The following is an 11639-nucleotide window of genomic DNA, read 5'->3' on the forward strand; positions in this document are numbered from 1 at the left end:
AAGAATTAGCTTAGTGGAATGACTTGGATGCAATAATGAGTTGAATAAAATGAAATATGGTTTATTTATGTATTTTATAACTACTCTTCTTAGTATTATTTATCTAAGATTGAGTTAAGTGATATTATTTGAAGATTGAAGATACTAGTGAGTGGGTGGTGTTTGGTGTAAGCATTATGGTAGGAAATTTAACAAAACTTCAAATTCTAATTATATAATGAGTCCTATAGACAAAATATTTCAAGTGAAGAGAGCATGTTTTTGACATTATTGCCAATATTAAACGAGATGTATAAGAAATCACCTCTTTGAGTCCAAACTTAACACTTATCTTTTAAAAAACTTGCATATCTTTGTAATATTATTATGAATGACCTTAAGTAGATTTGAATTTTATTTTAATTATGTATTTGGGTTATTATTTTTTTTTTCATACAATATGTAGAATAACTTCCTTATTCTAAAAATTACTCTAGCAGTATATTCTTAAAGCAATAAATTGAAGTTAATCTGCAAATAACCACATCACAATTAAAAGGACAATTTGTGGAATAATTTTAAGAGAGCACAAAGAGTGAGGAAGTGGAACTATGAATTATATAGTAGTAATCAAACTGATATGTAAATATGTAATACAAATAATGATATCCAATCTACATGTTAAAAAAATTAACTTATGATAATTCTCTCAACAACAGAAAAAGAACAGAACAATTTCATATTGAATCCCCAATGAATGGTTAGGGACCATAACCAAATTTGAAGAAAGAATATGAAATAAATACAATAAAAACTTTAAGGGGGAACAAAAAAGCAAGCCCTCCGAGCAGATTCTCCTTGATCTTCCAAAATATATATATTATATTTCTCAGCCAGGGATTTACAGCTACTACACAAGCTTTGAATAAAACAACTTGGTTGACAATGTTGTTGCTGTGGTCAGAGGTCTTCTGAGCTCAAATATGTTCTAGCAGACCTCTTGGAAAGTTTTCTAACAAACCCAAAATCGAAACAAAAAGACTGTCTCTAATATATATAGCATAGCGGAGTATGTTCTCCTCTATACACTTTGTAAGGCTTTTCAGCGAGCTTGAATGCTTGATTTCCATACAGCAAGTGATGTCAGAAATTCCATGACCTGAAGATACAACATTGGTTGGATTATGACATCAGAAAAGCTACATCAGTATACAAAAACAAATAGCTAGTTCTAGTTTCAATTTCATTGGCATCACCATAGTTTTGTGCAGTATAATCGATGTATCTGAACATACTATTGACAATAATCCAGATATCACTCAATTGTTTTAGCATATTCAAGTTTTGTGAATAAAAGAAAGGAAAATGACATCAACACACTCTTTGTCAGTTGCTGAAAATCATAGAAGTTATAAAATTCTGTACGTCTTACTTATTTAGTGAACTTCACTCACGATCTTAATTTTTCTATTTTTATATAAACTAAATTAACAGAATAATTTGAAAGAAAAATTACGTGATCTTAAAATTTAAAAGAGTGACAAACGAAAATGAACAAAATTTTAGATGGGCAGGCAGTGGTTTATCTTCCTGAAGGAGTTCATCTGTCAGATTCAGATGCAGTCCAACGACAGAAAAAGAAACATACGAAGTAAATTAGAATGAAGAGAATTACCTCTGAGGGATCACGAAGAGAGTAAACTGCGTTGCTTTCTTTTGGGGAAGGGGACACTAAGATGCCACAACCTTTATTAGCTTCTCTCAAAACCTGTAAGAGTCATTTTGATATCAGTATTAAGGGAATCTACAAAAGGAGAAATTGAGAAACAAGCATAATAAGCGATTTATTACTATTACCTTAAAGGCATCTTCATCTGTTCTATCATCTCCAACATATATTGTTAGCACGTCATCGCGATTGCCGAGTCCTAAGAATAAGTCTTGTGTCATTTACTTGCATAACAAAATTCTGATCTTCAAAGAAAGTAGCCATTAGATAAAAACAATGAACTCACCAAGTGACTCAAGTAAAAATGTGACAGCTTTTCCCTTATCCCAGTCAATCACTGGCCGAACCTCTAAAACCTGAAAATTAGTAACGAAACATAGATTATTAAGAAGTACTTTTTTAAAAGTTATATCTCTTGAAAAATGAGTGAAAAAATTGGGTCACGAAACAGTACCATCCGCCCATGAGTTAAACGCAAACGAGGATACCCCTTCAAAACATCATATACACGTTGTCCCACAATATGCCAATTCTGTACATCAAATGAAACAAACGAAGAGGAAATAAATGTTTACAATCATTATAAAGTATGAAGTGCGTGTTAGATTTCATATGGAATTGTGCAAAATCATGTTGAAATGTCATGAAATATAGTTTTAAGGAAATGTTCACTTGCTTAGTTCCACGATCCACGTGGAAGAATTGATTACGGGTTGAGAAGTCTTCGAGTTTAAGCAAAACTTGAAAGAGTTTGAGTTGGATGAAAAAATTAAGTAAGCTTTATTAGTAACTTATTTTTAGAATAAAATCATCGATACATAGATTATCTCATTTTAAAATTAATTTCAACAAAAATAAATTTCATTCGAACAAGCACAAAATAAGTTGGTAAAAAGAGGAAATCATCCTAGGAAGAAAGATGCCCCATTCTTATGCTAAACAAAAAGGCATCAGAAATGAAGTTAATACCTCCTCATCTACATTCCGGTAATGTACAGATGCACAAAATTTATTGTTCTCAACTGTTGCTCCTTCAATGTCTTTTGTACACTCCTTGAGCAACCTAAGTACCTGTGCGAACATGAAACCTTAATTGATCAGCATACAACTTTCAATTACAGAAAAAAGAGAGAAAAGAGTTTAATTGGATTGTATTTTTGAAATATACATGCCTCATCAATCATGGGAAGGAATTCAGCAGCAGGTTGGAATAAATTAAGTTCACCAAGACCCTGTAATTTTAAAAGAATAAAATTCAAATCGAGCTACATTAAAAGGTACTTCTTGACAGATAATGTGAAGTAAGATACATATTCACAAACACATCAGGTAGAAACTTTGAAACAATTACCTTCTTATCAGAATCAGGGTGATCATCAGAAATAGATTGTCTGGGAGGACCAATAATGTCCATCCCATGACTACCAGCATAATAGAGGTCACTTAATCCAACAAATTCATATACCTGAGCCAACAGGGTATAACATAAATGTTAAAGTCAAAAGTGAAAACTAAGGATTATAATGCAAATGTAAGTAAAAGTAAAAGAAAAAATAAATCGTTTCATAAAATTCTCCAACTACCTTGTCACGCCTTCTTCCACTGATTATTGCAGTTGGAAAATATTCCGCGACTTTTTTAACAGCAGCACGCATCTGAAGAAGTCTAAGGGTTAGACCAGCAAAGTAATAGCATCAGAAGAAAAAATCTAACTGAAACGTGGACAACAAATCAACAAAGAACATCACATACATTATCTGACATAAACGCACAGTCAGGATTGTCCACAATGGGTGAAAGAGTCCCATCATAATCAAGAAATAATGCTATTTTCTTCCCTTTTGCACAGTTAGTAATTTGATCAAAAGATGCAAGTGCTGATGGAAACTTTAGCTGTGGAATTGAAAAGAAAAAGTGACCAAATGAAATTGTATAAACAAAACATTCCACAACTATTGAACAAAAAAACTACAGAGGAAAGTATGCTATACCAGCCAGGTACTATAAGCAGCATCATGTGATCCAATTCCATGATTGAGATCCTTGGATACTTTATTGCGAGTAGGAGAAGAACATTTCATGGCATCAAGCCAACCGCTAGAACGAAAATCATCAAGAATTCCTGTCTTCTTCCTTGGAATAGACAGAAAGGGACCATGATGGGGAAAGGTTGCCCCTTTTGGAGAAGAGTAAGGTGACAAACCAGAAGACACACCCAGCCTTGACCTTGTCAAGGGAGCGGCATCAGTAAGGACTGGAGTAAGATTTGGCTTCAGCTCCATTGGATCCAGGTCTATGCACAATTTTCACAGAGCAGCAACAATGTAAGACCTTTTGAGGAGTATTCAGAACAAAATGAACCAATGTCTATAAGACTTCCACCACTTCAATCAACTCTTTTCTTGTCAATGCTTTTGAGTTAGAAATTTATCTACTGATGAGTTCCTATAGACAATGATCATGCAATTGATTAGCTTGAATTCATTGAATATCAAGTCACCAATTAATTGAAAACATGAAAACATGACCTTATAAACTACCAAAGGAAAATAAACAAACAAAAAGGAAGACAGAAATAATTGTAGAAATAGAATTTCTCTTGGTTAGAATTTGGTACCGTCACTCTCACTCACCATGGTGGTCCTGTTACAGACTCCAATAACCATCATTGCACAAAAACTTACATACCAACGTGGACGTGTCTTTTCAATGAAAACACTAAAAGAACAATTTAAGAGCGATAAATTCATCACGGGTTGATGCCAACTTCACAATTTGACTTCTTTTATCCTTTCTTTTGTTTATCATTTTACCTAGATCTCATATCCTCAAGTGATATAACAAAATTAAAGAACATAAATTACAATAATCTTTAACTTACAATATGATTTTGTAAAATTAAGTTAAACTCAAAATGACTTTCTCAAATAGTATCTGAGGAGAGCAAAATGACTTTCTCAAATAGTATCTGAGGAGATCCTGAGAGTAGGTTAAAAATCTCACTTCGTTTATTATAAAATTAAGCTAGGTCCTCTCTCAATTTAAATGACTGAGATTGCTTATTTTACCAAAAGACCCTTACTGACACCAAATCTACTATTAGAAAATACATTACTACAGGCGCAAGAAGCAATTATTAGAGCAAAAACACGATCCCAAGAAGAAGAAGCAATTATTAGACAAAAACCCCGAAAAAGACGAGCGTGAAAACAAACGACAACAATGCAGCAGCTTAATTAAAGTTTAAACAGTTTCAAGGCAGACAAACCAGAATACACTTGTGGACAACAACTGAATCAATCAATCATTCATGCAACGACCTCTCTGAATAAAACAATGATGCACTCATAAAAGAAAAAAGAAACGTTCTCGCAAATAAATAAATAAAACCAGTTGAAAAATGTCAATAATACATCAAACAGTAACTATCAAAGCCGAAGGCATCACGAAAGAAAGAGAAAGATTCACTAGTCAAAAACTGTTACCGAACCATTGAATGTCAACATATTTACGCAATCCCCATTAAATAATAATTATAATCAAACGGTCAAAGTTCAGATTCTCAACTTGACTAGAAAGGTAAGATGCACCTAATGGTTCACGGTAAAGAACACACTTCTCCGGAATCCAAAAATTTAATATGAACTCCTAAGCTCCGTCGGGCTTTTACCATGCGTGTGACCAAGAGCACCACGCTATTTGGTGAATAAGTTCTCTAATTTTTTATCCAAAAATATAGAAGAGGACATGTTAGGCGAAAAAGTGTCTAGATTCAAAGAACACTTGTAGAAGATACACGTTTATTTCATTTCAAAAGCACAAATGAATATTAAAGTTGCCAAAAACAAGACATTGTTTTGTTCCACTTAACGAACCTTTTAGAGTTGGTTAGGTCTTCCCTCCAAAAGCAATTAGATTAGGCCTAAAGATCATAGGTCGAACTCAACTCCTTAACTGTTCAACCAGAAAAAGACGATCCATAATTTGATGTCCATTACTCTAAGTGTTAAAAATGAAAGGTATAGAGATTCCAAATCACAACTGGTTAGATGAAAGGTTCCAAAGCTACATACATTTATCTTACTCCAAAAAAGTAATTATAAACTCCAAATCACTACCTGGTGGATGGGAAATTCTATCCTTCTCCATACCAATCCCACGAAATATGCCCTCTAGAAATTATCATATTAGACCCAAAGATTTGAGGACCATCCAAGTTAAGTCAAACACACCATAATTCTTCAAATGTTAATGCATAGATACGCTGTGAATAGTATAAATGTAACAGGAAATTCATGTCAGTTTTGGTGCCCCAAAGTGTTGCAATTAGTCTTTGATCCAATCAACAAAACTTGGCGACAGAAAAAAAAAGACTTTTTTCCTGTCAAATTCAGACAATTCACAATCCTGATGGCAGTACCCAAAACAAAAGAGGACAAAATAGTTTATTTGATAGGCGATGTCTGAAAAACGAGTTCAGAGGGAACAATGAAGAGGGAGATTCAGATCACAATGCAAGCTGCAGATTAAACAGTGTTCAAACAGAAAAAACGAGCGAAGAGTTAATGAATGTTACAGCATTACATAAAAGTCGTTGAGAATTTTATCGAAAAGAAACAAATCAACAGTTAAAAGCAGAAAAAAGAAAGTTTCCAATGTGAAATTTCATGAGAAGTTTCCTTTTGCAGTAATTCCCCAATTATAAGGAAAACACAGAGAGGGAGAATGTACACGTGAGGAAGAAGATAGGTACCGTACTTTCTCCCAGGCTGGAAAAGAAGAGGTTCTGAGAATGGAGAAAAAGGAGAGAGTGTTGCAGTTTCACGAAAAGAGAAGAAAACGCTGAGAACAGAAAAGAGAATGGTTGTTTGTTACGATGAAGAAAGGAGCGAACCGGAGGGAGTATTTAAGCGCGTTGGTCCTCACCTAACGTGCGTTACAGAACCGCACAGGCGCGGTCGTTGAATAAGGAAACCACTCGCCATTAAAATATTTTACATTTTCTGAGCTTTCGTTTACGGCCTCGGCGAGGCGCGTGATCGACACGTGGTTTTTGGCGTTGGCTATGGGAATCCAGGCCAATGGGGACACGCGTTTGCACCACGCTCTTCTGGTCGAGACGCTGCTCCAGTCTAAAAAGAAGCCAGAAATTAAAATAAACTTAAAAAAGGTATTTCAACTAAGAAGGTGAATGGAAAGTAACTCGTGACTTATCAAATGTGAAATGTTCACATCTCTGTATTATATTTTTCCAAACAAAATAAAAAATTAATTTAACTTTAAATATCTAATACATTATTAGAGATATTAAAAACTAATATAACTTTAATATTTTATTAAAATGATCAATCTATTTATTAGAGATATTATCACGTTAATTAAATTATAATATATAGGTGAATATAAATTTTATTGTCAATATATTCATAAATATTTAATTTTATATCATCTTAAAATATCTCATCTTTAGTAAGAGAGAATGTGTTAAAAATTTCACAAATCAAATTATACTATAAGTATGATTATGTATTTAAAATAAGTTGAATTTATCTTATACAGAGATAATTAGAATAAATAATATATAAGAAAAAAAATGTAGTATTTGGATTTGTTCTTGGTGATTTTTCTTTGAAAATGTATCTTGAGCTATTGTTTTGGAGTTTTTGAGTAGATTTTTGAAGAGATTTGACAATGGGAATACCATTGAAGCAATCCTTGTATTTCTCACTAACCTACGTTGCCCATGGTTTTCTTTGTCTTTTCTAGTGTCCTTTTTGAGCTATTATTACTGCATTAATGAGATGTTGTACTCTTCAAAAAGTACATATTTCTAAACCGTATTTAAAGCTTTATCCTTACTTTTTAATCTCACAGTTTTCTCAATTTATAATTTTAGTTTCTAAAATCAAATTATTTTAATCTTCTATTAATATACCATCTCACTGCTACTATTAGAAATATTGTTGTGTTTATAATTTTAGATTAAATCATTTTAATCTAATATTAACATGTCATATTATTAGTGAAAATATTAATGTGTTTTCAACTTTTAGATGAATCTCAATTATTTTTCTCTATACATCCAATTTTTAATTTATTTTAATTTCTATTATCTTAAGTCATAGAAAATATAAAAAAAATATATTGAAAATATGATGTACAAAGAATAAAATAGATAACTAAACATAAAAAATAATATTTATTCAACTACATGAAGAAAATGGGTAATTTAATCTATATTGTTGCAATTATTGAAGTTTCAATAATAAACATTAACATGTGTTAATAATAGCAAGTTATATTTAGAATGAAAATGTTTAGGGTTTATTTTTACTTTTTAAGTAAAAAAAACTGTTGTATCAAGCATTTTCATCAATTTATGAACTGTTTATTTTTCTGATTTTGACCAAATTTCTCTTTTTTTATCCTTCTATTTCCAAACAATTTTTTAAAATTTATTTGATGCATTTAATTTACCAACTTTTCAATTTAATCAACCAATTTAGCTTTATTTTAGTATTTTTTTTTAAGGATAACGATATTTTAAAAACATTTTAACATAATTTATGTATCATTATATGATTAGTCTCTGTTAGTATTTATGATTATTATTATTATTGATAACGATACTTATATATCATTATTTTTTTTAAAGATAACGATACTTTGAAAACATTTTAATACATTTTACTAAATGTATAAGATAAATAATAATAATTAATAATTTCAACAAAAAAATAAAGGATAAATAATTTTAATTTTTGAAATAAAAAAATATGTCAATTTGTTGTTGTGCTTAATGTATAAACCTCAACCACTGTACAGAAGATATTGGCCAGGCTCAATGTTCTGTCACCTAAATTGAAGCACATGGCTCTATTGATATCAGATTAGACCATGTTTTCATAATTAATTTTTGACTTTCTTGGTTAATTAGTGAATAAAGTCAAATTACAACGAATGTGTATCATTTTTTTTATACACAGTTTAATTATTAGGTTTTGTGTTAGCATGTGGCATTCTCTGAAAAGATTGTAAGAAGAGATGTGGTATTCTCCACATCAGTTCTTTCTCATTTCTTACATCTTTAAGGAAAAAATCAGATATTAAAGTAGCTAATTAATCATATTTTATAATTTAGAGGCTAATTAGTCAGTGGTTATAATTTCAGGAACTATTTTATAGGAAAATATTCGTCCAAAAATCAAACTCTGATTTAATAATTGTTTATGACAGTTAGATTAATCAGGATCTTGAAATATTAAATTAATGAAGTCGCACAAAACGTTTTCATCATTAAATATACAATAACGAATTAATATAATTAAGATAACTTCACATTACATCAGACTACTGAATTAAATAAGTCTTTTTATGTAAATAAGTATTTTTCAAGTGTCACATCTAACATTTAAGAAGTATATATAATTTTTAATATCCAAATACCTCTTTTATATATATATATATATATTATAAGTTTTTTTCTTAAAACATATTTTTTAAATAAAAACCTTTAATTCTTAAGTAGAGTAATCAATATCATATTAATGTCTTTTACCATATGTATATAGCATACATAGTATCATCATCCGGTCATCTTAAAATCCAACGATTTTGTTAGTATAAAATTTCAAAAAATTAATCAGCGAATCAGGTTAAGTGAGAATTAATGTCAAGAACAACTATGTTAAATATAAATTATTATCAGTTAAACTGTAACTAAGTTGATGTTAATATAAAGTTTATTTGAAATTTATAAATATAAGTATTGTGATAATTTAGTTACGTTTAATACTCAAACACCACATAAGTTGAGTCATTAACTTTATTTCATAAAATAAATCCTTTCTTTAAATTCATTCTAGAAATGTGTTTAAATATATTAACCCATTTTTTAAATCAGTTCTCAATAGTATTTTTCCGTTTATATCAGAACAACCATAATTTGAATGCTGAGTATGAGTATATATTTTATTAACTACAGTTTATCATTAACCAGCAAGTTACAATATGACAAAAAATGATGCTAAAATAAAATTCGAATTTCATAGTGGTTATAACTACACATCTTAGCATGAATTACGTGAAGCTAATAAGAGCTTTAAAATACTAATTATTTAATTAGTGATGTCCCACAACGTGTTTATCATTAAATATGTAATAATTAACATAAGACTTCTTCTATACACGTGGTAGTAGCATATATAATTTTAATTCCTTCGTTACCATATTTCCCACCTCATGCTTATGCTACTTTTGTGTTAACTCAAAAACCTAAACCTAAATTATACTTTCTTTCCTTGGGAAATATAATTATTATAATATTGCATATTTTATGTTAAATTTACACTCTCATTATTATAGTGTGTGTGTGTGTCTATATATATATATATATATATATATATATATATATATATGTATATATTCATGAATAGTAAAGAGAAGACTCATTATAAATTCTTTTACAAATTGAAATTCTAACAAATAGAAGTAATATTTTACTTTCATTTTATTAAAATTTATTAACTTTTTCTTAAAAGTAGTAAATAACGAGTTAATTCATAAAATGAAAAGTCTAAATTTATTCAATGAATTATAAGATTTCTTAGTTATTTTCACTTCGATTACGACCCTCTCAAATTATTTATATATTCAATGAGAGAGGTATCTTGATATTTTTTATACAATAAACTTAAAAAAAAGACTTGAATTATATTTTACTATTAAGAATCTAGTTTTCGTACTTTTTGTCTGCCTTTGAAAATGTTGTCCAATATCGTCTTTGAAAAACATTTTAATAATTTATTTGTGTCTTTGTATTACTATATTTTAAACCCGTCTGAATACCCCTTAGTTTATATTTATATTTATTTTTTAAAATATAAATATAAGATTATTTTTGAAAACCTACATATATGAAAATAATTATTGTTTTAAAATATTTAGTAATGTATCTAATAAAATTGCATTAAACTTAAATAGAATGTTTTCCATCAAGCTTCAAGTGAAACCTGCAATAAAAACACGTGTTAAAGTTTTCACACACATATAAAAAGATTTTCAGTAAAATAATATATGATATTGTATTAATATTATAAAATTTTTATTATTCTTTCTTTTTCTTACTTTTCTTTTCCTTTTCTGTTCTCTTACCTTTACCTTCGACCATTCAATTCAATCAACCATAAGATGGGAAGAGTAAGAGAAGATGTGTACAAATTCTTAACTTCAAATAACTTTAAATTCGTTATTACTATACACACGCAGAAATTATAATACAATTGATATAGTTACAATGTTTATAATAATAATAATAGTTATAGTAGAAACGATGACGGAAATATTTTTTAATTAGCTTAGACTTTTCTTTTTTTACTAACGTATATGAATTTGGCAATCTGAAATAAACTGTAAAATATTGTTTTCAGTATAATTAATGATATCTAATTTAAATAAACGAATTGTGCATTTATTTGTTCAAAAGAGATAAGGTTAAAAGAAAATATGTGATTCGTACTAAACAAAATTACCCTAGAATTGATAATATAAATTCCATAGTAATTATTATTATAATAAAAAAAATTATAATCTTATTATAATAATTTTTTACAATAAATTTTTACCCGTGTAAAATAGATATATTATAATATATTAATTGATTATAGTAAAATTGATCTAATACAAAACGTGGTGATAAATTTGTAAATAAAAGAAGTATATTAGATCGATTATAAGAGAAACTGATATAATATGTACACATTAGATTGGTTAAGTAAACAATTGATCTAATATGCTCATATTAAATTGGATAAACAGAATAATTAATATAATATTCCTCGACGAAAACTTTTTTCACTTCGAGCTTTTCTTCCTTCACGTTGTTCACTATTCTTCTTCTCTCCCAGGCCATTGTTCTCATTATATTCTTCTT

The 11639-nt window shown here is 29.2% G+C and overlaps 1 protein-coding gene across 5 annotated transcripts; it reads right to left on the minus strand.

The window, feature by feature from the left end:
- Nucleotides 1-581: 581 nt before the first annotated feature.
- On the minus strand, nt 582-6652 carry LOC124837519 (trehalose-phosphate phosphatase A-like). 5 transcript variants are annotated; one of them, XM_088109270.1, is made up of 14 exons: nt 6467-6652; nt 5827-5972; nt 5584-5662; nt 3700-4153; nt 3461-3601; nt 3292-3363; nt 3060-3173; nt 2881-2940; nt 2678-2779; nt 2163-2240; nt 1995-2064; nt 1837-1907; nt 1655-1747; nt 582-1138 (listed from the first exon to the last, which is right to left on the minus strand). In XM_088109270.1, exons 4-14 carry the CDS (start codon nt 3988-3990, stop codon nt 1082-1084), a joined length of 1149 nt encoding a protein of 382 aa, XP_087965396.1. In that variant the 5' UTR covers nt 3991-4153; nt 5584-5662; nt 5827-5972; nt 6467-6652; the 3' UTR covers nt 582-1081. The 5 variants fall into 5 exon arrangements, with proteins under 5 accessions (XP_087965396.1, XP_087965395.1, XP_087965394.1 ...); XM_088109269.1 differs by lacking the exon at nt 5827-5972; XM_088109268.1 differs by lacking the exons at nt 5584-5662; nt 5827-5972.
- Between the last annotated feature and the right edge of the window lie 4987 nt (nt 6653-11639).

The sequence above is a fragment of the Vigna umbellata genome, chromosome 3 (genome assembly GCF_029865625.1).
Source record: "Vigna umbellata cultivar VRB3 chromosome 3, Vumbellata_1.0, whole genome shotgun sequence".
In the NCBI taxonomy this organism is placed as follows: domain Eukaryota; kingdom Viridiplantae; phylum Streptophyta; class Magnoliopsida; order Fabales; family Fabaceae; genus Vigna; species Vigna umbellata.

Coding starts and splice junctions, on each gene's coding strand:
- LOC124837519 (XM_088109268.1), bottom strand. CDS start 3,990: ATGGAGCTGAAGCCAAATCTTACTCCAGTCCTTACTGATGCCGCTCCC. Junction 3,364..3,460: donor GTGCGTTTATGTCAGATAAT/GTATGTGATGTT, acceptor AGACTTCTTCAG/ATGCGTGCTGCTGTTAAAAA. Junction 1,908..1,994: donor ATTTTTACTTGAGTCACTTG/GTGAGTTCATTG, acceptor ACTTATTCTTAG/GACTCGGCAATCGCGATGAC.